A 26,655-nucleotide genomic window follows, 5' to 3' on the forward strand; every position below is an offset into this window, starting at 1 on the left:
AACACTTATTTTTGCTCCCATGTCCCCCATTGCATAGTGAATATAGTAAAGAGATTGTATACTTTCTAACAATGTATTTTTAATACAAGAGGGTTACGATCATTATATATGAAATTTGACAGCTTGGATGTGTCTTGAGAAGGTTTATTTTGAGGTTTGTACCCAATCAATCACACCATCCGATTTCATACTTCCGGCGTGTTTGGCACTTAGACTAACTAGGATAAAAATATTCCTACATTTAGAATTTTTCATGAAAAAATAGTTTTATGCGAGTCAAAAGTATCAATAAACAATAATCATAGTGAGCTCCTTATGCTAAAAATAAACGATCTCATTATGTACGTTTCGTGCAGTGAAAAGTACATTAAAAAGAGAGAGATTCGAGGTTGTTTAAGCATCATGGTGCAAACTCACGCATTTAGACGAGAGAGAGAGAGAGAGAGTTAAGGAGAGTGGTTTAGGCATAGCGAAAACTACATTTGCTTTGTCCAAACGGGAGTGTCATTTTTAAGTGCCAATCACATTTCTAACATTTCTTTTGCAATAGATAGAGAGGGAGAGTTATTTATAAGTTCTCTCTCCTCTAAAAAGAGAGAGTTATTTATAAGTTTTTTCTCTCATTTACCAATAGAGAGTACGTTTTCTTTATCTAGGAGAGAGAAAATAAAGAGAGTAAGTTTTTTTTTTCGAAGAGAAAAAATTTCCTCTGCTAGAGAAAATAAGTCTTTTTTAAAAAAAATTATAATTTTTTTTCATTTTCACTCGGACAAAAAAATAAATTCTCTTTCCTCTAAATAAGTTTTCTCTCTCCTCTAATGAGATAGAGAGAGAGAGAGAGAGAGTTTTTATTTACAAGTATCTCTCCTTAACACTTGATAATTGATATTGATCGGCGTGTCTCCATTTTAAGCAAGGGGTCACTGAATCCTTTCACATAAAAAAAAAACCCCTCACTTTTACTCCTTATTCCCCAAAACTTACTCATAACATCATCATTACATTATGAAATCATTGAGGGTTTTTTGGTCATTGATCCCAATTTAACTAAAGCAGCTAGGGTGCAAGTGCTGGTCCTAAAAGCCCTGGCCAAGACGATTCTCTCTCATCCCTATCTCTCTCCTCTCTCTCTCCCTCTCTCTTTCTCTCTCTACCATTTGCCCTTCGCCATGCTATCGCCACTACAAAAGTCCATGTCTCAGTAACCCACCCTTCTCTCTCTAGGAACGATCTATACCTACCTTTCTCACATGTGACGCCATGATCTCTGAAAAGGCCTGAATCTCTCTGATCTTCTGAGTCGCCATTGATTTTGGTGGAGAAATGATCGCCAGTGGTGTGGAGGCTGGCCCTTCCGAGCCTCTGCCCCCCCTTGAATGGAAGTTCTCTCAGGTTTTTGGAGAGAGAGCGGCAGGTGAAGAAGTCCAGGAAGGTATGGGTCCTTGATCTTGAGAGCCCCAAATGATTTTGTGATTGGGTTTGTTTCGTGGCATTTTGAATTGGGTTCTTACTATTTGTTTGATGGGTTTCAGCTGCTCAATTGTCCTTGATCTAGATTTTTGTCCTTAGTTTCTTCGTTTTTTTGATGATTTGGTTTGGGTTTTTACTGTATTGATTCAATTTATTGATCTTGGTGATATGGGTTTTCTTTTGTGGATCTCCTTGACTGATTTAGATTCATTAAACATTATGTGTTCCTAGTTAGAACATTTGAGTACTATGGTATTGTTACTAAATCATTTGCATGTTTTCTCGTTTAGATTTCTCTGATGAATTTAGTTTGACTCACTATTGCAAGATTTACTTTTTACGGAGGTCCGTGATACTTATTCCTTTGTTGCATTGCTAAATTGCTTTTGTCAAATACATCTTTATTAGGGCCCAATTTATGGAAACTTGAGTCGATTATGGATCTTCATCATTGATGGCCAATTTTCGGGAAGTTTCCTCAGTGTTTTTCTTCCAATTGTTGATTTTGTGTGATAGAATGTGAATAAAAGCTAGGGTTGTCATTAAGCTGCACATTGATTGGTAGCCATTACTATAATCTCATCAAAACTGCCACTTTGAATGTTGATGATTGATTTTCTCGTGTTTGTAGTTTGGACCTTTAATGACATATTTCATCATATGGGGCACAGATGACATTGCACACTATGGTTAATTTGCAAATCCATTTATGAATAGTATGGCCCATGTGCGCTATTTGTCTGCTGTGGAGGACTTTAGCATTTTATCAGACTATTTAATGTGGTGTTCAAAAAATCTCCATGCTCCCTACTCAGCTTGGGTTGGGACCCTGTCAATTCCGGAGAAAAACCTAGCAGCTGCATTGGAGTCTCCCCATCAACCCTAATGTTATTACAGGTCTGACTTGAGACTCGTCCAATTCGGATTGGGTGATTCAGGCACCCCCACGAGTCTGAGCCTGAGTCTCTGGTTTTAAACTCTGATTGGATGAGCTTTTAACTGTTCGATTTATAGCAGAACCCATTACTACATTTTACTATGTTTGAGCACTGAGTGACCATATTGGTAGAGGTGGAGAGGGCCTAGAATTGGGAGTTGGTCATTTGATGTGGCTGTCTCAATTAAAAGTGACTAGCACTGGTAGTAAAAGCTGATGACCATGAAAAATGCAAATCTAACTAGGAAAAGTGTCGAAAAGAAGATGGAGAAGGGAAAGAGGAATGTGAATGATAATGAGAAAGAGGAGCTTGAATAGGAGGTTGAGGAGATCCTTTAAACACAACTATCTTCATGGAAGTGAAAAGTCTCTCTCTCTCTCTCTCTCTCTCTCCTGTGTACTTGGGACTTGGTGTGATCGAGATTTATGAGGAAAACTTAGATATTAACTCTTAGGTTTAGAAGTTACTGAAATTTTAATTGGCCTTATTTGCTTAATGCTACTTTTCCATTTTGCTTTTGATTTACTTACTAGAAACAGAGAACCAAAAGTAGTTGTACACCTCTAGCTTAGTATTTAAAATTGTTTAAAAAATGGCTCCAAAATTTCAAGGTTTCAGCCTTGGGTTATGGTCCCATCATCTAGCTTAAGAGGCATTCCACTGATGTGGGGGCTGTATCTTTTAGTTCGTTCTTGAAAGTTATACTTTTTTTGGAAGAGTATGACGAAACTACAGAAAGAAAAAGTGAAAAATGAAAACAGTGCATTGAACTTGAGTTGCTAAGATTTCCTGTAATTTATCACCACCGCACAAAGAAACACAACATTGAACTTGAGGTGCTAAGAGTTCCTGGATTTTGATCACCATTGTACACGTATGTAATGACCATGCCTTTAAGTCAAACAAATTATGCTCTTCTATTTGTGTTGGCCTAGTTGATTCTGGTCACTCTTTTTACAACTGACCATACTGATGGGATGAGTGTACCCAACAAGCATGCTATTCCAGAATTGGTGTTGCTCTAATGCAAGGATTGATTTATCTTTTTAGAGCTTAGACACGAAAGTGAAGGTGCCATACCGGAGGTTTCTAACAATTCAGAGCTCGTATAGGGTATGTATTAAATAGAAATCTATACAAATCAAGAATGATGACAAGTGATTGATTGTATCAAATATAATATTTTATGTCAAGGGGAGCTCTTGTTACATATGCTTGGGTAGATGATAGATCTTTTAGGACTTACTTCATAGGGCCTTCTATTCTCGATGTACAACTGTCATGGTTTGCCATGTTGGCTTGCTATGATCCATGAAGTTGGGTAAGATCAAATATGATTTTATTTAGGTGTTAACAGATTGCAGCCACATGTATTGTAAATGTACTCGACTCTTATGTGGGAGACATGAGTCAACCAGCACTATTCGTGCAACAATATTGAAACTGCAGTCATCACAAGTTTCTAATGTGTTGGAAAACTCGATGCATAAAAGAGGAGTTATTCAGTGAATCTCATTCATTGTGATTGGAGATTAATTGCACAAAATTATGCCAGATAACTTTGCGAAATTACTTTTGTGGTGCTTGTACAAAGTACCATACTGCCCTGACTTAACATATATAGGTAATGATGTATAAATGACAACATGGGGCTGGCCTTTATAATATGCCAACATTCATGAATAGAAAAGTATTGTAAATTGATATACTAATCAGGGCACATCCATATGTCACTTGCATATTAGTGGTGCACACATGTCACTATGTCGGTAACAATAGATTTGTGTAAGTTATTGTATGAGTTACAGTTGGTTGTGTGTTATCATCTGGTTCATTTCATAAATTAATGGAGCTGTTCTATTTTGCAGTTGATATAATCTCAGCAATTGAATTTGATAAAACTGGTGATCACCTTGCTACTGGAGATCGTGGGGGCCGTGTAGTTTTATTTGAAAGGACAGATGTGAAGGATGCTAATTTGGTTTGTCTATTGTGTTCTTGTTTCCTTTATTGCAGTATAATATGCAGTTTTGCCTTATTTTTATGGTTTGTGGTGTTCATCTCATGTTTTTTTCATTAAATTAATTTGTTGTAGCATACTTCTCGGAGAGAACTAGAGAGGTTAGATTATTCAATCAGTAGGCACCCTGAGTTCCGATACAAGACGGAGTTTCAAAGCCATGAACCTGAGGTATACCTCACAAAGTGGTGCTGCTTGGATTTTATATTTTCTCAGCTGTTTATTGTGGGCTTCTGCTATTCTATAAGATGAACTGATTTAATCTCTGCCCGTTCAGTTTGATTATCTTAAAAGTTTGGAAATTGAGGAGAAGATCAATAAAATCAGATGGTGCCAGACAGCCAATGGTGCCCTGTTTCTTCTCTCAACAAATGACAAAACAATAAAGTTTTGGAAGGTGATGTGGATGATTTTCTTCATTTTTTGACCTGGTTGTTTTATGATTGTCTTTGGTGAAATCGATATTAACAAGCCAACAGGATTTCTCTTTCTGGTTGGCTCAACTTTTTATGTAAAATAGTTATCTGAAATTTCATCATCATCATCATTTCAATCCTTCTCCCAACTAATTGGGAAAATAGTTCTCTTGAATTTACAGTTATCTATGCTGTGATTTCTTCTTGTGCAATCTGAAACTCATTGATGTTGACAGTTGGGCTAGGCACTCATGTTATTTATACAGGCCTTGGATTGACTTTCAAGAATCTCATGGGCTGCTTTGGTGCTTAATTAGTTCCTATTTTGGGAATCAATTTTTAAAGAGAAATAATTCACTATTCGACAATTTCTGGCAATCAAACCCCCCATGTGATAATGTTTTGTAGTATTACTTGTCTATTAAAGGATTGGCCTAATTTTATGGTTCATGAGTTCTTTAGTTTACAATCATGTGGCACTATTCTATGTGAATGCATAGCTATTCCAACCTGTTTAGTGGATGCTGTACTTGTCTAGGGCACATGGTTTGAATTAAGGTGTGCACAAAATCTGTGAAAGCCGGATGAAATCAAATTTTTCTTATTTCAGTTATGTGCTCTATTATGTGTCAGTACTCGTGCAAAAGTCAATACCTGCTGTTTAGAGAGAGAATCCGTGGACTTTCTGGGGCTAACTTTATGACATTTACAATAAAAGAGTTTGGGAGTTTATCAATGTGACTGCCTGCGAATAATAAACATGGGTAAAAGGCATCTGAGCGTAGTGAGCTAGGTACAAAAATGTAACATAAGTTGAACTATAAAGATCTTAACTTCAGTTTATAAGAAACATGCCTGAACGGGAAATAAAAGATGGAGTGCATGTAAGCAGTTGGATTAATAATATTTGCCTATTTGGGTGAGTACGTATCATGTCTTGATATGCTTGCCTTCTAGTGCATGCATACTGTTCTTGAAAAAGAAGGCTAAAACCTGTTTTTTAAGGTGCTCATTTAACCTGCAGAGGCATATGTGAACTGCAAATTCCTATGCCAAGACGGCCATCCATAAGAATCTTGTCTTGGATTGCTGACCAACTGTAAGATTCCAAGGGGGATAAGTACTCTCCATACCAACTCCATTGGGGAGTTAAAATATTAGGAACCTCACTGCATCCTATAGAATGACCAAATTGATTCCAATGCCAAGTCCTCATAATCCTCACCCGTCCGTGAATTTGGGGATTAAAAAGCGGCCCTAATGAACAGACATCTGTCAAATCTCCCCTCCTAAAAACACACCTAAACATCGGACACCAAGCCACTGTTCCCTCCTCAAATGTCATGAGCTTCATTATCTACTATGATACTTGAAAATGTGAAACTTCTTAAGGCCATCCCAATGCAGTACGTATCCTGGGAAATTGATCTACCTGCTCAACTATAGATGTATGCCCCTGTGATAGGCTATCCTTGCATGATTCGTACTACTCAGCCTTTCGAAACCTGCTTAACCTACTATCCTTCCTAGTAGCCTGTTTTGTTTAATCGATACTCACCCTTATGATCTGGCATCATGAAGTTCCTGCTGTCTGCCAAACCTCAAATTCTGCCTGCTTCGTAGAATCTTGGTAGTTCTTTAAACATCCTTATGCCCTATCTGCCCTCTATCGTGACATTGCACCCCTCCCAACTAATTAAATGGAATTGAGCTTTCTCCTCTCCACCACTCTGAAGCAATTAACTCAGAAGTTTCTTAGCCTTTTGACTGCCACCTTGTCATTTGAAATACATACAGGAAGCACCCAAGATACAGGATAAAATTGCCTTAATGAGAGTTATGCAACCTTCAAGGGAGAGATATGAACCCTTCTGTGGGGCGAATTTCCACTTAGATTGATCAATAATCAGGCGATTTCTAGGGCTTTGCTTACTACATAGAGGCGGACTTAAAAGTGTTTGGTATTCTCTCCAACTTCATGGTATTACCTAGCAAATTCTGCAAGTACTGCCATATTCAGGCCCACAACCATCCCCAAAATCTTGCCAAAATTTTATTCTGTCCCGGTACTGACTTGTAACATTAGAGGGATGGGGAGATTAATTAACGGTCTGGTCCCTTGAGATTTTAGTTGGAGAAGGTATATAAAGGTCTGGTCCCTTGAGTTTTTAGTAGGAGAGGGTATATTTAACGGTCTGGTCCCTTGAGTTTTTAGTTGGAGAGGGTATATATAACGGTCTGGTCCCTTGAGTTTTTAGTCAGAGAGTGTATATAAAGGTTGGTTATTGGGACCTTCATCATTGTTTTGTTTGTCCAATCTACCGGCTGCCGTGTGGTTTTGGGTCTTGCTACTTCCCAAGGAGGTTAGTGTGGAGTCAGGAGAGTCCAATCTCTGGCAGGGTTGCATGTTTCAATTGGCTGGGTCTTGCTACTTCCCAAGGAGGTTAGTGTGGAGACAGGAGAGTCCAATCTCTGGTAGGGTTGCATGTTTCAATTGGCTGGTGTGTCACTGAGTATAAAACTCGAATTACTGTTTTTGAAAGCCTTTACACATGTTCATTCATGACTGGTAATGAGTCACAAATTTACGAAGTTGTACAAATCATGTCTAAAATCTAAACTTTTGTGTTTTTCTGACAATTTGATTTGTGATGTAGGCATTTCTCTCTCTCTCTCTCTCTCTCTCTCTCTCTCTCAAGCTGAATAGCCTCTAATTGCTTCTGATCTATCCTGAAAATCTCGTGTAGGGAAAGGGAATTGATGCAGAGAGAATAGGGAGGAAGAAAAATAAGCAAAGCAGAAAATACAAAAAAAAAAAAAGATGAGAATATACCCTCTCTTAGGGTCCATAAGGGAGTCCACCCCCAAAAAGATCTCTTCACAAAATCCAAAATAAACTTTTATTCTCTTCAGTCTCTCTTTTTCTAATCCACAAGGTACATATTTATAGAAGAAAACATCCCTAAAACCTAACTTGTTCCTTAAGAAACCCTTACAAGATGCCAACCCTTCATCTATTTTTAAAAAAATAAAGTTTCAAATTTACCCCTCAATTCCCTACAACTAAAAAAACCTCGACCTCAAGCTTATTGTGCTCATCACATCCTTCAAAGGCCAATTGAATAACTGGTGATGTAGTCCGCCATTCGCTGAGGTAGTTTGTTTTCTTCAATAAACCAATTAATCTAACCGTTTATGGGCAACTTGTACTAGAACTTCGGGATGTCGAACATATTTTTAATTTCTCTTTCGACTTTCTGATGAACCTCTAGAAGACCGACCTTAATACCAAGATCACGTGGAAGTGCCTCAGCTCGTGGTTCTTGCCACAAAATTTTCTCATTACATATACGACCGACTACTGGAGTTGGTAGTGGAGCTTGATTAATCCTTGGGGGGAGATTTGACGCCGGATCTATTTGGTTTCGAGCCGCGCCCTCTTCTCGTTGAACGATATTTGTAACCGTTGCAAGCATTGAAATTACAACGATCTCTCCTAGAATTCCATGGATCTCTCGTCAATACCTTCCATCGATTGATTTATGCTCTCGTTAAAATGCTGTTTCACTGTTTCTATTATTTGTGGCAACAGGTCACTGATCACAAGAGTAAGTTTTAATGGCATTGTGACGGATGGATCTTGTAAAGCTCTGATAGCTATTGATTTAGGAATGTTCTAGTGCCAATTGATGTAGGGAAAAGGGAATTGATGCATAGAGAAAAGGGAGAAAGAAAAATAAGCAAAGTAGAAAATTAGAATAAAAATAATAGTTGAGAGAAATATACCCTCTTTTAGGGTCTGTAAGGGAGTCCAACGCAAAGAAGATCTATTCACAAAATCCAAAATAAACTCTTACTCTCTTCGCTCTCTCTTTCTTCAATCCAAGAGTTACATATTTGTAAAAGAAAACAATCCCAAAACCTTAATTGTTCCCTAAGAAACCCTAACTAGATCTCAGTCCTTCATTTTTAAAAATAAAAAATAAATTTTCAATTTTACCTATCAATTCTCTACCACTAAAAAAATACTCCAATACCCCTAAAAATAATTAGAAACCCAAAATAATCCAAACCTAAAATCCATAAAATAGTAAAATGAACAAAAAAAAATAAAACCCCATTACATCAAAATCGTTCTTGTGAATCTTGCTAACCCCAAATGCCGAGGTTGATTGTTGTTTTGTTTGAGTTTGGAGAACTTTTGAAATTTTGTTGCATTCCTGTTGTTTTGCCATTATTGAAAGAACAACTATACTACAACTCCCTTGAGTTTTATAACTTCTCTATTGGTTAAGTCACTTAAAGAACTTCTCAATTTTCTCTGTTGTTTTGCCTGTTCTGAAAGAACAACTATACTGGAATTCCCTTGAGTTTTGTGATTTCTCAATTGGTTAGTGACTTAAAAGAATTTATCTGGAACCACATTGTTCCTCTAAAATCTTACTGGGGACAATTTTGCATTGTACTTTTTAATAGGGTCTTTATAAAAGAAGGCACCTATACTAAATGTTAGATTGGAATCACCTTCCCTATGGCATCTGTGAGAAGCAGTAAGAACTATGAAATCCAATTGGAAAATGGAAATACAAATAATACTGTCATTCTGTTGTGAGTTATGAACACTGTGGTATAACATATTTAGGAATCTCAGGAATGCGGTTGAGGTCAAGGTGGTAGCACCACCTGTGACTCAGCTACCGGTCTCGGTTTCTATTCCTACCAATGCTAACCGCTTTCGAAAGCTACTAACTGTTTCAGAAATTGCTAGCCCACTACTAACAGTTAACGTTAAAAAAAAAAAAAAAACATATCTAGGAATCTCAGGGTTCTTTGAAACCCAAAGGATTGCTTGTAATTCTGGTAGTCATAGGCATATGTTCATAACATCATTCTACCTTGTGAGATCCCATATTCTTCCTAAGATATCCTTGGATGATTGATTTCAATCTTGTTCCTGTATTCACCTCTTCCTGTTCTGACAGTCATTGAACCCCTCCAGATGCTGTATCTTGGAAAATGCTTACCCACAATGTATATCAGGGCCTCAGAGGAGATTTTATTGAGAACATTTCCAAAATGTCACACTTGTACTGATTTGCCATGCCCACTGGATTGCTGGACATGTACTATAGCTCATACAGTCTATCAAAGTTGTTTGCTGATTGATTTAATAGCATTTTGTAGAGAGTTAGGCTCTGCATGCTATCCTCACTTCCCTACTGAAAAGCTGTCACACTTGTGCCTCTAGCGGCCTGCCCAGTGACACCTGCTGTAAACCTGTAAATCACGTATCAAGGAAGACTGTTGTGGTGCCTTGCTGACCTTACTGCGAGGGTCCGTAAAAGCCTGTCAGCTGTTGAGGATAACTCCTTACTTTCGGTTTCTCTTACCAACCTATCAATCCTATCTGCTACCTTTCAGATGAATATGGTCCTACTTCCTTGAGCAAAGTTGGAATCAATCACCACAAATTGATTCTATATCATAATTGGATTTTCTAATTGAGAAGGGGCATTACTGGTGCTTTTATGAACTTGTATTGCTTAAATGGATTGGACTTCTATGTTCCACTGATTATGCTATGATCTGCAGTAAAATCTAAGAAGCACCTTGAATAGGCGAACAATTCTTGAAGTATTCATATTAGGGTTCAAATCATTAAGAACTTGAATTACTAACAAAAATTTGAGTCTTTATTTCGTCACTAGTGGAGTAGATCAATTGAGTGGGCTCTAGATGATTTCTTTTTGTTTAAAACATATATATTTGTTGCACATTCTGTCTTTGTCTCTGAAGAGCGCACCTTTTCTCATACTAATTACCTTTTTGCTGATATCTTTTCTGTTTGTTTGCTACTAGTTCTTTCGGTGTGTACCATATTTTAACAATACATTAAAGTTATTTATGTACTTTCCGTACAATTCAGCAATTATTAGCTTGAATAAAAATAGGCAAAAAAAGTTGGTATCGACATTGAATATAATGGTTCCCTGTACATGATGTTCTTGTCTTTTTGGACAGAGTTTGGAATATATCATACCACATATGCATGGTTGGTTTTGCAAGGGCTTTTGATTTGACTTGCTTATGCTTCTAATATCTGTTAGATTTTTTCCCAATTTTATGACGTATATCATTATTGTAAAGCAAAAAGAAAAAAGATTGTGGCCTCTTCGGAGACATCTGATAAAATTGGAACGATGCAGAGAAAAAAGATTGTCTCTGTGGTGCAAGTTGCTGCATAATTTGGCCTATGAAAGAACTAGAACAAAGATCACTTTTGATTGTTCATATCCAAAGTGGTGTCTCTTATGTCTTTTCAATCTTCCTTTTTTTATCATGAAAAGAAGTTCTTTCTTTTAAAAGTTTCTGATAAAATAGACTGCTTCTCTTTCCTATATTTTGGTGCCTATCCGGCGAAAATTCAAACACCTTTATTAATAATTGTTACCCAAAAGGATTACATTAACACCATAGTTAAGGACTTAGAGATATTTAGTTCCATTCTTTTTAAAACTGAGAATTAGTGTCCACAGAAATTTTAATGTTACAATGTGGCTTAAAATGTTAATGGTTGAGTAAACTATTACCTTTCTACTGTGGTAAGGTGCAGGTATGCAATCTGGGTATATATGTTTTTTTGCTTACATAATTGTATCAAATTGTGGCCTGTGAATTTTGTGATTTATTATCTTTGAGATCTGTTTTAATTTGTCTTTTCATCACTTGGTCTTTGCGTAGGTTCAAGAAAAGAAGGTCAAAAAAATTTGTGACATGAATATAGCCCATTCAATATCAAATGGTGGTGTTGCTGGAACAAGTGCAGCAACAAGCTCCAAAATGCATCTGGCAAATGGTGGATGTCCAGAGAAGTTGTTTAATTATTCAAGCAATGACTTTGTGTTCCCCTTAGGAGGGATTCCGTCCTTGCACCTACCCGTGGTAGTTGTACTCACTCTAAGCTTCTGAGTTCATCTCTACAGTGATATTAATTTGGAAAAAACATATTGTCAACTCTTTTTGTGATATTGTGGTGGCTATTCTTGTAGTCATCATCATGTCCAAGGTTGACTGCTGGTAGGTAGAGAGAGAAAAGCTTGGCAGTTAAGATGGGTTTATGTGTAATCTGCTTTTTTATTTGGTTTATTGAATGTGTCTGTGGAACATGTTTGTATGCTGACTATTTTTTCTCCTATTTTTGTGTCGATTTCTACATGAATGCATTGTCCAAGCTTATATTCCTCTCCTGGTCATTGCCAAATAAATATCCACTGTTTAATTGTAACATAGGGGTGGTTAACATTCATTAATACATATTCCTGCAACTCTCATCTCAAAATTTGGCCTGCCATTCTAGGTTTTTTAATTTGATGAATATGGTTGTTTGACCAGGTTGCCAGCCATGAGACCAGCCTGGTTGCCAGATGCAGAAGAATATATGCTCATGCACACGATTATCATATCAATTCAATTTCAAACAACAGGTTGATGACTATACTTTCTTTTTGTTTGACCGTTGTATTATGTGAAGCGAAATCCCATGTTTGCTGTTGTACTAATTAAATGTTGAGTGTTTGAATGTGGAACTGTGTTTTGTATTAACTGTCTTCATTTCTTTGGCCACCCATTTTGTCGAATGGCACCATAAACAATGCTTGTAAGATTTATAACTGTGATGATTAAAGAAATTGGAACACCTACAATATCATTATGACATTCGCTTCATGAACCAGATGTATTTCAGATTTTTTTGTGCTTCATGAACCTCAAAATATTTGGTGCATGATAACTTTATTAGGTATCATATTAATTTATTTTAGTCTGATATCAGCTTGCAAACTGTCCACATATTATTGTCAGCTTTGACGAAAACTGTTCTCCTATTCTTATGTTTTGCTATAAGACCTCTATTGAAATATTTTTCTCTTACTGTTGCTATTCAAGTTTTATGTGAGTTGGCTCTAGTAAGGCTACTGTGCAGGGACAAAATATACGGGTTCTCTTTTTAAGACTTCATCTGTTGATATATGTGGTTAGATCTGTAGGCACACAACTAACTATCTGCCATCCACGATAAATCTGAGAGGGTTGGCAACAATAGTTGAAATTTATAAATGGGCAACAACAAATGAAATATTTATTGTAAATAGAAACAATTAAGTAAAACTATGGATTCGAATTTTTTTCGACTTTGTGGGTTGTGTTCCTGTCATGGGTGTCGTTGGGTGTTTGCGTGTGAGTCTGTTCTATTTTATCAGTCAAGATGTATCTATAATATTATTGGTCAATTTTTGTTTTTGATAATCAACAGTTCATTGAATTTGATTGGCCTTCTATATCGAATTTGCGACATATAGGGGATGATCGTTTTGTGATCTCCTCCTCCTTAGAATGGAGAAATTGCCACTTTGGGGGTACTTAATTCACTATCTTACTTAAAATGACATTTGACTGCATTTTTCTTCGTTTAGGTCATTCCCTTTGAATACTGTAGCTACTTTGTAAGGGTTTGCTTCTCATATTAACATTTTTTGGTCATACAACATTTTTCCTGCATAACATATTGCAGATCTTTTGGATGGCTGTGGGGTTTTTAGCTCCCGGAAACATTGGTTCGAAGTTCACTGAGGATGGTAGCTTTTGTTTGGCTATTTGGCAACTAAATCCTTGTGGGCAGTCATTTTCCGGATTAGATTTACTACTTTTTTGGATTATGTGGATGTATGAGGGCAAGGGTGCAAAGGAGGGATGCTTGTAGGCCTTGTTTGGTACTTGCAGTCAAAGAGTTTAGCAGAACTTCCATGGCCTCTTGGAAAATTGGGTGCTACTTGAGACACTTGATAATTGATGGGTAGATGGCATAGTTCTGAGGGTCTAGGGCTGATGGCTTTTTGAAGGGGAAGATTATTGGTTTTGAAGCTCCTAATGTAGAGTCGCGAGCATGTCCTCCAGATCGGGTTCTTAAGCTTCCTTTCATTGCATATTTTTTTCAAAGCCGGCTCTGCTGGCATGGTTACTTAGGGATGAGCTTTGAAAGTGAACACCTTTATTGGCACAACAGCCTTCACGGAGGCCAAGATTTTCTCGTCTCTTATGGTTGTATTGTCCTTCGCCAACCCCCTATTTTGAGAGGGATTTTCTTAACGTCGTTTTGTCGGCTGCCACCTGGTAAGGGGCCCAGTGCTAATATCTCTTTGAGTATGTAAATCGAGAAGTAATTGAAATGGGTGATGGTTTGACTGGGAATAGTGTCACTTGTTTGCCAAGATTTAGTGCTTTCACAATGATTGTCATACGGCTTGTCCCATTCAGTGTAGATCCTTTAAAAGCGTCATGATTCTGCAATAACTGTTTACTATGACACACACACACACACACACACACATATATATATATATATATATATATATATATTTTTTTTTTTTTTTTGACCAGGTTACATAGGAATGAAACTTGAGATGTTGGGCTATGAAAACCTAGCCTCTACCGTCTTGACCCAAGCCCGTTTCCTGCTATGAAAAAATATTTTCCCATATTTTTTCTTTGAATCTATTGAAAAGCCAGAGAATTTATTTTGTCGTTAGTATGTGGGGGTAGTTTACCACTGTTAAGTACCAATCACTGTTCTTGGAAGCCATACGACAAAGCAGTTTCTAGACTACTTAGTGGCTGTTAGAGATTTGATGACATGTGGGCCTAAAAGTCATAGATTCTTGGTGAGGATTTTGAGTATCCTTATCAGGATCACTATATTTTTTTCTCAAGATTCTTTGTTCCTTTGCAACTTTGAGTGAACTTGGCACATGTTCCTCATTTAAAAAATGGGTTGGTGTTCAAGATTTCTCAAAGTTCATTGAACATCTATGTGGGATGTTATATGTTCTTTTTCTCTCACCTCTCCCTATGAGCTCATTTATTATATTTATAGGGTTTAATACTTCATTTTTCTGGTGCATGTCATGTCCTCCCTTTATTACCATCATCATTGTCAAAGCTTTTTCCCAACTAATTGGGGTCGGCTATATGAATCATGGTCTGCTATTAAGGGCTATACCTTTAGTGAAGCTATAAGTCCTCATATATTTTCTCATTGCTTCCAACCATGTCCTTTTGGGCCTACTCTTTACCTTTTTTGAGCCTTTCACTTGAACTAAGTCGCACCTCCTAACAGGTGTTGTACTGGATTTATGCCACATATGGCAGCCCACCTAATTCTACTTTCTCTCTTCTTATCGCCTATTGGTGCCACACCTAAATTCTATCGAATGTAATCATTTTGAATTTTTATGGGTAATTTTGTTTCTTGACTACCCAACATTCCACTCTATAAGGCAAAGCTAATCTCACAGCTGTCCTATAGAACTTGCCCTTCAGCTTCATTGGTATGCGGCTATCACACCGGTTGCATCTCTACTTTGCGTGCCCAGCTCTAATTCTATGTGCAACATCTTCCTCAATTTCTCCATTTTCTTGAATTATCGACCCAAGATATCGAAAGTGCATTATTTTTTGTATTTCTTGGTTGTCAATCTTAGCCACTTTCTCGTCTCTACTCCTATTATTACTAAACTTGCATTCCATATACTATATCTTAGTTTGGCTAATTTTAAAACCTATTCTAAAGCATCCCTCCAAAGTTCTAACTTTGTGTTGACGCAATTTTAGGTCTCATCAATCAAAACTATAATCATATGTGAACAACGTGCACCACGGTGCTTCATCTTATATGCGCCTGGTTAGGTCGTTCATAACTAAGACAAAGAGGTATGGGCTCAATGTTGACCCCTAATGTAGACCTATTGTCATTGAAAACTCACTCGTCTCTACACTAATTGTTCGTACACTAGTTAGCGCTCCCTCTTATATGTCTCTCACTAAGTCGATGTAGTGTTTGAAGATTCTTTTCTTTTTCAACACCCACCAAATCAAATCTCGAGGTACTCTATCATAAGCTTTCTCTAGATCAATAAAGACCATGTGGAGGTTTTTGCCCTTCACCCTAAACTTCTCAATAAGTTGGCTAAGTAGGAAAATAGCCGTGGTTGTTGACCTCCCTGGCCTAAAACCGAATTGGTTTTGTGATACATTTATTTCATGCCTTAGTCGTTGTTTAGTCACTCTCTCCTACAGCTTGATAAAGTTTAATCCCTCAATAGTTTGCACAATCCTATCTCCTTTGTTCTTGAAAATAGGTACCACAATACTTTTCTTCTATTTGTCCAGCATTTTCTTTGCTCTTAACACCTTGTTGAACAACGTTGTCAGCCAGTCAATGCCAATCTCTCCCATGTACTTCCAAACCTCTATCAAAATACCTTCTGCTCCTAAAGACTTTTCTTATTTCCTCTTCAAAGCTCCTTTCACTTCCAATATCCTAATCCTCCAAATCTATCGATGACCTTCGCCCTCGGTTCCTTCTACTGCTATGTTCATATCAGTGTTTCAAAAAGCGTTAGGCGGTACTTAGGCAGTCGGGGGGGTCCAGGCCGCCTAGCGCTTAGACAGGAGCCCTAAACCTGGGTGGCCTAGTAGAAGTTTTTTCTTTTTTTTGGGGTTCTCTCGCTCTAAAATAACCTCTAATGGGTTTTAGGTTTCAAATGAACCTAAAACCCACAATTTAAAAAAAATGGCCCAAAAATACCTTTAAGGAGCCGCATTTCCGCCCCTGGGCAAGGCGCAGGCTCTGGGCGGGCACCTAGGCGGGTTCCCAGGTGCCTAGGTAGGCGCCCAGGGATATCTGCCTAGTTTGGCCGCCTGGGCAATGCGCCCAGGCCTTCTGGACCGCCTAGGTGCTGAGTGGTCCGCTTTTTAAAACTTTGGTTCATATTGTGTTCGTCAGTTAATTAAGTTTTGGAAATATTGACTTCTTCATCCTTAGCCATGGCCCTTTGATCCTCACTCGTAATGCACTTAATATGGTCTAGATCCCTACATTTTTTCTCTCTCATTTTTGCTAATTTAAGACAACTTTTTCCGTTTCTCTTTTTCACCATTATTACCATCATATAGTTTTCTATCTATTCAGGCAATTTGTGTAATCATTTTAAACTATTTGTTTAGTAAACCTCTAAATGTGGTATTATGCAAATCTGATGGTTCTTTACCGAAAGAAGAAACTCATTACTTTATATCTCCCATTTCTCTGTACTCCCATTCACCTTCGGTTGGTCTTTCATAGAATAACTAATGACTTTTTCTGACAGAAGTTAAAAAAGTACAATATGATGGCAATGTGTAGTTTCATTCCATATATACTAGTGTGGCTTTTGATTACTACTTGTGTTTTGCTGGTCAATTCAACCACTTACAGTTCCAATGTTTTTCAGTGATGGTGAGACTTTTATATCAGCTGATGATCTGCGAATAAACTTATGGAATTTGGAAATAAGCAACCAGAGTTTCAACATTGTTGATGTAAAGCCTGCAAATATGGAAGACCTCACAGGTGCATACTCAACTTTTTTGTGGTATAGCTTGCTGTTAGGTGCTGGGTTATTCATGATGAAAGTTGGGGGATGAAGTCCTCAATGTACTATTGAGATATATTTGAGCCAATTGCCTGAGCATTTTGACTGTAGCATGCATTGATATTTCTGTATCATTCTCATTGTAGTGGGTGTATGCTGATAAGAAGCTCTGATATTATTAAAAATTCATGCCTTTTCCGCAGCAATTTGACTCTTGTTATTGACAATGCCACTACTTCAGATTTTTGTACTTTGATTCCCTAGTCCAACTTCAATATAATTTAAAGGGATTCTTTAAAATATGTAAGAAAGAGCACACATGATGTGCCATGATAGTTAAAAACTGTGATGTTACTGTGTTGCCTTGTCTAGGCTCCTATATTGTTAATTACAATAAACCTGACTCTTAATTTTGTAATTGGAATGTTCTCTTCTGGTTTTCTCTTCACACTGTATTGATATTTTTTTGTCCTTGGGTCTCTTTATTTCATTTCCTTTGTGGCTTGAAATATTAGCGTTAAAGAAGAAATATGTGGAGCGCACATTGAGAAGCCCGGAAGAAGTTTTGTTTTTCGCTTGGTAATGATATGTAAAGCACATATTCATGTGATCCTTGCCTGTTCGTGTTATTAAATAAAAAAAAATACACAGTTTGCATTAGAGAGTGTCTTAGAGTTTCTTTTTTCTTGTAAACTGTCAGCTTATATGAAATAGGGAACTGCCCCCAATTAACTCATATTTAAATCATAAAAAGTTTTTCTAAACCTTAAGATTTGTCAAGAAATCTCTTGTTTGACTTCGTATCACATTCAGCGGTGAAGAGAAAATGGCTTATGAATCACACTTGTTTCTTGCCTTGTTGGAATGAAATTAATTTGAATCTTATTGAACTTTTCAGCTAAGTATCTGAAATGATGTTAGGGGATACAAATAGGCTATGCTTTAATTTATAATTGTAGTCCACCTTGTTGAGGATTATACGATACCTTAGGCTTCTATCTCCTTATTTGTACTTCTTTTTTTTTTTTTTTACTTTAGTATATTGATGAGTGATTCTAAGGATGGGTCTCCCTAGATGCCACATGAAGTTCATTGATACCAGTATACATGTATAAGGTTGTACAGTAATTCTACATGTGCATAGATATTGTATGCCAGATTCTTTTTAGAGAAAATTACATAAGAATCCGTTATACTTTGCGATATTATCAATATACCAAATCGTTTCCGTTATTACATGTATGTCCTTTTTTTACCTTTTATAACGCAATTTCTTAAAAAATACCACTTTACTTTTTTTCGGATGTTCAACATCCGAATTGGTGGGATTTTCGGATGTTCATCATCCAAAAATAGGCCTAAAGTTGAACGTTAAATTTCCTATTTTCGGATGCTGAACATCCCAAATTAAGGAATTTTTGGATGTTCAACATCCGAAAATACCCCGATAGTTTAACGTTAAGTATAACATTTTCGGATGTTGAACATCTGAATTTAAGAGATTTTCGGATGTTCAACATCCGAAAACAGAGAAGACGAAGGTTTATTTAACTATCAGGGTATTTTCGGATGTTGAACATTCGAAATTGTTATACTTAACGTTCAACAATCGGGGTATTTTCGGATGTTGACAATCGAAAATCCCTTAATTTCGGATGTTCAACATCCGAAATAGGAAATTTCACAACTTTCAGCCTATTTTCGGATGTTGAACATCCAAAAAAAGGGTAAAGCGGTTTGTTTTAAAAAATTACGTTATAAAAGGTAAAAAACAGATATACATGTAATAACGGAAACTATTTGGTATATAACACAAAGTATAACGGATTTTTATGTAATTTTCCCTTCCTTTTATATTATATTTCTTTGATTGTTGATAAGGAGAATCAATTTTATTATCCTCTACTGGGGTTTTCATATTCTAATACACACACTTTTGGATCAGAAAGGAGACCAGATTTTGTTTTTGCCTGATCTATGAGTTGATCTAATGCTAAGCTTACTGCCTCTTTAAGTTGTTTAGGATTTCATCCACAAGAAAAGCTTTCTTCGGGGATTTCTTTGCTGAACCATAGAGGGGTTGGCCTTGAGTGTGTCCATTTGATGGATGGGATCTCCTTTTAACCCATGCTTTACTTTCTATGTGGATATGATTTCAGATTTTGAGGTGAACGAGTTAGTGTTAGCAATCATCTATTGCGGTGGAATTTTTTTTTTTTTTAATTGGAGTGTTACAAAGTATTCAGTTTGTCAAATAAGCTTACAAAGGTAATACTTCCTAATCCTATTTGCTCCTTAATAAATTAACCTGTGGCCTGCTTTGCCTGCATGAATGTCTTCTTGTATGCAAGACCTATGAACGCTGTTACTCACTGCAATTTTTTGAGTTACACATGTTTGAGATGTGGTCTCTTTCAGTTGGAGATTCACCAGCCAATGTAGTATAGGCTTTCATGTTGCTTCTTCAGTCTAAAATTATCCTAAATCATCCTATGGACCTTCCTGAGTCCTTTTCTTTTTTAATCTTAAAATTGCGTGAGGTCTCTTTATGTGTTTTTTATTGTTTGCTTTTTGTTAATATTTTCTCTTGATAATAAATTTAGATGTTTATATGCTGAAAGGTCTGGTGGGATATGTTCCATGCACAATTCTTGTGCTCTGCTTCTTGTGTTTTATCATGCATCTGCATGCTTACAAAACATCTCGTCATTCAACTTGACATGGTGTTCAATTGCAGTGAATGTTTTCTTACAAGTATTTAAATCATTCTTTATATGGAGAAATGTGGTACTCGACGTTTTTGTTCAATGTTTAGAAGTTTACAGGCATTGGAATGCTTCTGATGTGGAAAACTTGGTGTTTATGTATACACATTGACTCAAATATAGGCACATAATAAACCTGAGTAATGGAGCCCATAGGACTCATAACAGTCATTCTTGATAAAGAATAAGAGGCTATCAGAAGATTCAGAACAATTATTCTGAAGTTATTGGTCATGGTATACTAAGCACATGATATCTCTCATCATTCTTGGTTGTGAGGAAGGACACTTAGTTTTTTAGCTGCTCAGTTGTTTTACATCAAACATTAGCTCTAGGTTTTAACTGCTTGATAATAAGGGGAATTCGGGTTGCTGCTGCTGGAGTAAGATCACAGCATTTTGTCATTGTCTCTCTATTATCTATTGGGAAAGGTTTCTATACTTCCCCTACAGCATAGAAGATCTATGCTTCCCCTACCATCCAGCCGTCCAATTTTGATCAAGCCACTCACCAGTTTGATCTTAGATCCGACATCTCAAAGTATTTTTTTATTTTTAGTTTTTTTTTATACAAATTGTATGAATATGAAATTTGGTACGTGCCATCTTCTCATTGGGGCGCACCTATAAAAACTATTAAAAATAATTTTTGGATAAAATATAATGACCAAAATACCCCTTGTAACTTTCAGGGGTATTTTGATCATTTTATTTTGTTGGAAATATTTTTTTTATTTTTTTCGCTAGTGCGAGTTTAATAGAGGATTGGATGTCCAAAATTTGGTGTCAAAATAGTTTATAAAAAAAAAAAATTAAAAATAAAATAGTGTAGAGATGTGACATTGTGAGTGGGGCAATCTTAACCCTCCATTCAGAATGGACGGTTGGATAAGGGGAAGTATATAAGTTTTATGCTGTAGGGGAAGCGTAGAAAGCTTGCCCTTATCTATTTCTGTCATAGGCATCAGTTGTCTACTTTTCTTGGTTGTTCTTGTTGTTCACAACTAACAGATTGAATATTTTACCCATTTTTTCATTGTCTTATTTCAACTTTTCTTATAGTCTTAGAGTTGAAGGTGAATTTGAACACAGGTTGCAAGTTATTGGACATCATGTTGGTGTCAGAGTACATGTTTTTCTGATAGCATAAATATGGTTTGATTTTGGGTAATTCTGGGTTGATTCTTGGTCGACCGCTTCAACGTACTTTGTGTTTTGTTCACATGTCTAGATGCTCTTGCTTTTGGTATTTGATGCTCTTAGATATCTAATGTCTCTATTACCTAATATTTTTAATAGTTATAATGATTCCTTCCGTTATATTCTTTATACTAATTCCTCTATTTTGCAAGTCATTCCTCAATATCCATTCTCAATGTATTTCTTATATATTGGATAACAATGTAATTTGCTCATTTTCAGCACTAATGTCTAATTAAGACTTCTTTGTGCTTATACTTCTATCTATGTTTTCAGAGGTGATAACTTCTGCTGAGTTCCACCCGACGCATTGCAATATGTTGGCATATAGTAGCTCAAAGGGCACAATTCGTCTGATTGATATGCGCCAATCAGCATTATGTGATACTCATGCGAGATTGTAAGTGGTACACTACTTGATTGGGGCCGGTGCACATTGGTGTTTACTATTGTGGATTAGATTTATTGTCTCTGTATAGATGCTATAGACGATTTCAACCTTTGCCGAGCAGTAGTTGAAATTTTTGTTTTCTCTCTCTGCTTTCTTTTTTTTTTTTTTGGTCTGTCTCGTGCAGATTTGAGGAACAGGAGGCACCTGGATCAAGATCCTTTTTCACTGAGATTATAGCCTCAATTTCTGATATCAAGTTTTCAAAGGATGGAAGATACATTCTCAGTCGCGATTACATGACTCTCAAGGTCCATCGATGTATACTCATTTTAGTGATTGTGTTACTTCTTGGTATTTAATGTTTTCTATGGTAATTCTTAGGTAGAGGAATTCATGCTTGCTTTTCATTTGGATAATGGACTATCATAATATATCTATAATGCTTGTGATGGCTTTTTTTTGTTCTTTGTACAATGGTCTATTGAATTGATTTTTCACCATTAGGTGTAACAATACAATTCAAGTTATGGTAATTTTTGACAAAAAATATTTCAAGTTTAGAGTGCATGAATTCATGATGTTTGTTTGTCACATTTCATATTCAATCTTTGATTTTTCTTGGGGAGTGCAGTTGGAAGAAACCATGAATGATGTTCATGTGTTCTCTGGTCTTACTTTTTAAGCCGTTGTTTGAGTTGGGCAAAAGATCTCGCCGAATCCATTCTTATTCTGAACCTACATGGGTCAGGGAAATGTATGAGCCTGAAGTGGTAGAACTCTAGGCCAAAAAAGGAAAAGAAAAGATCCTAGAGTGTTGTGCATTATTTTTCCAAATATTAGATATTCCTGTGATTTCTTATGGGCTGTAGGGGGGCGTAATGTGAAATTTCCTCTTATAGAATTTTCCACTGATATATAGAAGATTAAGTACTTGAAGGGCAAATAGTTCTCTCATCTTATATATCTCGATTTCTGTAAAACTCATACAAATGGGATCTTTGGTGTTGATTGCTGTCCCTTGGATTTTATTTATTTATTTATTGAAGAGCCTAGTCCTTGGATAAGTAAAAAAAAACTGCTTTCCCTTAGATTTTCAATGTCATAGAAGAGTGAGAGCTAGCTCATTAGTCTCTATACCTTCCTCTTTTCTGTTAAAAAGTTTGATGTTCACTTTTTTAATTGCTGCCTCTTTGATTTTGTTGCACTCATATGTTTTTCCTGCCAAAAAAAGAAAGTGTAGGTATGTTTGAATTTCACTACTTCGAATGAAGTATCTCAATTCAAAAGTTCAAGGGAAGTGTCACCTCCACTAAATGTGGAGTGTCATGGGCAAATACTCTGTTTTTAAAGTGTCTATGGATCTTGAGGTTTTTCTGACGCTTCTTAGTTTGTCAAGGAGTGCCGGAACGTTGTGTTGTCTCAACATGCACCATGCACGAGAATAAAAGACATTGGAAATAAGCTTATGAGATAGTTCACATGATCAACATGAGAATTCCTAGAGTGCTTTTGCTTGTGCATATTTTGTTACAAGTGCACCATGGAGGAGAATAAAAGCATTAGAAATGAACATGTGGTATCTCATATGATCAACATGCGCATTCCTAGAGTGCTTTTGCTTGGACAACTTTGGATATAAGTGCTAGTAGTACATATGTTCATGCAACTTTCTATAGTGAAGTTTATATGTTTAGTGAGTGGGTTCTTTATATGTGAAAATGTTGTTCCAAGACCAAGAAAAATACGTCCTTTTGACCATGGCATGATGTAAACACTGAACAACAAAATCATTCTACACAATTCCTTGTCGCTTGAAAAAACAGGGTTAGGTAATGGGACCTGTCTAAGTTGAGTTGGCATTGCTGTGGCTTGAGTCCTTTTCTAAGTCGAGTTGGCATTGCCCTGGCTGAGTCTTTAAACGGAAGATAAGATTGAGTTTAGTCTTGTAGGGTCTTGATTCCTTTTAGTTATCCTTGTAAAAGGGTGGTTGATTTGGGATTTGCCTGGTCTGCTTGGTTTGTGATGTGACCAATTCCCAACTCAAGTTACGTTATTTTGAATATTGTTTCTTTTTTTATGTTCACTAAGATGCTGACGCAAGAACATCAAACCACTTGTATGTCATTTTCTGGTACCATTGCAGTTCATCAGTGTCCCATAGATTTTAATTTCTCAGTCAAGAGCTATTTCCTTGAAGTATACGCCGATTCGTTAAATTGTCCTGGTGGTTCTAGTCTTTTAGGATTGCAAAATTTTCAAAGCCATTGCTGCACCATATTTTTACCCTCAGCCGATAATGTAGTTTGACTCTTTTCCTTAAGAGGTCTTGTTCCAAAACTTATTTTTTGTGTTGAAATATGATGAGAGTCACTAGATGACATTTATTTTTGTCACTAATCAGGAAAGAAATTACTTGTGATTTACATAATTGCACAATTTATTTTACCTACTGCTCATATCTATCGGCTTATGCATATTCGTAATCATCCTCATTTGAATGATTTTGAGATCTATAAACCAAAAAACAAAATATATCTGAAATCTTAATACGTATTTTTTGTTGCTTCTGGGTCTACAGCTATGGGATATAAACATGGATTCTGGTCCTGTTTCAACGTTTCAGGTTCATGAGTACTTAAGACCAAAGGTAATTCTTCGATCTCTATGCAATTCATTTCTGACTCGAAACAATCTTGGATTCAGCAAAAACTACTTGATAACTATTTGAAGCTATCAGTAACAGTCGGGCTTTTCTCTTTTGCAGCTTTGTGATTTATATGAAAATGACTCAATATTTGACAAATTTGAGTGCTGTCTAAGTGGAGATGGACTGAGGGTGGCAACTGGGTCATACAGGTTGCAGCTCCCTTTTGACGGTCTTGTTCCATCTTTCACATTCTGACTCTTGGAACTTTGGACTGATAATTTTATTTATTTTTGCTGTGTATACAGTAATTTGTTTCGTGTATTTGGTTGTGCTCCGGGTAGTACCGAGTCAACTACTTTAGAAGCCAGCAAAAATCCCACAAGGTATATCGAGTGATTTTTTTTTGAGAATAAGGTATATTGAGTGATTTGAATTAATTCTTATTTAGATGGGGGGTTTTAGTCCTTTAGAACATGCTTATAGCCTTTTATGATGCTTATAAGACCAGTATACCTAATACACCACGTAGTCACTGATTTGAAAAATTTATATTACTCTCCAGGAGCGGTATTAAATGGTCATTTATCTCCTCTGCCTCCTCTTCTCAGCTTTCATTATCTCATAACTCCAGTTTGTTTTACTCCATTTCTAAAATAGACCCATCATGATCTCCATGAGTTATGTTGAAACTCGCTTTTGCCAAAATCCAAAAATACTTCCTAGTTCTCTACTTAGAAGCCATTCAAAAATCCTATTCTCTTCAAATGAACAAATCATTGCATGTTCTGAAAATGCGAACATGCTCTCTTAATCTGTCTTTATTATGTCCTTCCAAATTTTAAAATGCATGTAATATTAACTTTTTAATACATGAGCTACTTTCCTTTCATTCTGTTTCATCATTTCATGCTAGCATTAATATTTTCTTTGCATTGTCTATAATTTTTGCTTTTTAAAGTCAACTGCCACATGTTGGCTGTTAACCAAAAACATTGTCTGTTATGCTTATCTTATAGGAGGCAAGTTCAAACTCCATCAAGGCCTTCAAGATCACTTGGCAGTCTTACACGTGTTGGCAGACGAGGTCAGTGTTGAATTCAATTGCTATGCACTCCATGCATAACTATAAAGTCACACTTGTTAGGGCTTTGCGTGATTGAAATATGAGGCCCAAAGATCATATTTGTAAATGTTCAGCCATGGGACTCATATCTTCTACCAAATTCCTTAAAATCGAAATTCAAGCTTTAGTTAGGAGAGAAGGAAGTAACTTTTCAAACGGTGGTTACATATGTATTAAAAAGTAGGCCTCATTTGAGAAAGAAATCATAGAAATATGATCCAAAATTTGGACCTATGCAACACTTGGTATCTCCAGCTATCATAAATCATATACACATTCTGCTTTCAGCGAGGACCTAAAAATCAACTTCCCCAAAAGGGCAACCGAATACCCATGCTACAAAAGTTATCTCACGATCTCCAAGATGAGCACATCTCATATTTATGCTAACAAGATGATGTTTCTTTTTGCTGTGTCATGTATATGTATATCGTAGGTGCTCCAAGCCCGAGCTCTGAGGCAAATGGAGGCGCTTACGATCTCACCACCAAGTTGCTTCACTTAGCGTGGCATCCAACTGAGAATTCCATTGCCTGTGCTGCTGCAAATAGCTTGTACATGTACTATGCTTAAGAGACATTCTCAACTAACTTATTGTGCCTAATCTTTCGGGGTGCTGTAAAAGAAAAGGCCAGCCTGGCTCCGCAGCAACCGATGAGACGGTGCCCACCATCTTTGTAAAAGCCTCGAAACCCCAAAAGTCTTTGTTCCTTGAATTGGGGTACTGGAACCCCAAAAAATCTACGTTTTTTTGGATTGGGTCTGAAGGTTTATTCAAGAGTCCAGGAAAAGAAAGCAACTTTCACTTTGTTTTGGGGCAAACAGGTTCAAATCTCATTCTTTGTAGAGGGTAAGGTTCAGTTTTTTTGCTGTTTTGGTGTAGGTCTAAAAGATGTAACTATTCTCTCTCCTACAACCAAAGGAGGGAATGGGTTTTCTCTCACTACCCAAGTGAAAGGGGGGGTTGGTCACCAGACGTTGAAATTGGGCTCTGCCCTTGTGCTGCAATCTCCTCATTTGTTGCCTACTAGGGGCTGTTGGGCTTGTACTGTTTGGCCAGCATTTTGAGAAAGCTGTGTAGGCTTTTCTGTAGTTCTTGTTCACAGTTTGTGCTAATGGCTTTACTTTATTTTATTTTATTTTATTTTGAGAGCTGTCATTTCTTGTACCTGTCACTAAAATAAAGCATTAGAAGAAGAGGCTGCTCCTTGGTTCTCTA

General features: G+C 36.7%; 1 protein-coding gene across 2 annotated transcripts; it reads left to right on the forward strand.

Moving 5' to 3' along the window:
- Positions 1 to 639: 639 nt before the first annotated feature.
- LOC18443756 (Protein phosphatase 2A, regulatory subunit PR55) lies at positions 640 to 26,655 on the forward strand. 2 transcript variants are annotated; one of them, XM_020673176.2, is made up of 14 exons: positions 640 to 1,432; positions 4,277 to 4,389; positions 4,504 to 4,599; positions 4,706 to 4,825; positions 11,586 to 11,786; positions 12,237 to 12,328; positions 17,171 to 17,289; positions 21,552 to 21,675; positions 21,851 to 21,974; positions 24,245 to 24,313; positions 24,431 to 24,522; positions 24,619 to 24,696; positions 25,330 to 25,397; positions 25,873 to 26,655. In XM_020673176.2, the coding sequence occupies exons 1-14, from the start codon at positions 1,324 to 1,326 to the stop codon at positions 26,007 to 26,009; spliced, it is 1,542 nt and encodes a 513-aa protein (XP_020528835.1). In that variant the 5' UTR covers positions 640 to 1,323; the 3' UTR covers positions 26,010 to 26,655. The 2 variants fall into 2 exon arrangements, with proteins under 2 accessions (XP_020528835.1, XP_006854000.1); XM_006853938.4 differs by having other exon boundaries at positions 885 to 1,432; positions 11,586 to 11,789.

This window comes from Amborella trichopoda, chromosome 5 (assembly GCF_054954075.1).
Source record: "Amborella trichopoda isolate Santa Cruz 75 chromosome 5, AtrichopodaSantaCruz75HAP2 v2.0, whole genome shotgun sequence".
Lineage (NCBI taxonomy): Eukaryota > Viridiplantae > Streptophyta > Magnoliopsida > Amborellales > Amborellaceae > Amborella > Amborella trichopoda.

Excerpts from the sequence above, each read along its gene's own strand:
- LOC18443756 (XM_006853938.4), top strand. The coding sequence starts at position 1,324 with ATGATCGCCAGTGGTGTGGAGGCTGGCCCTTCCGAGCCTCTGCCCCCC. Across the intron at positions 1,433-4,276 it reads AGGTGAAGAAGTCCAGGAAG|TTGATATAATCTCAGCAATT; the intron begins GTATGGGTCCTT and ends TCTATTTTGCAG. Across the intron at positions 21,975-24,244 it reads GCGATTACATGACTCTCAAG|CTATGGGATATAAACATGGA; the intron begins GTCCATCGATGT and ends CTGGGTCTACAG.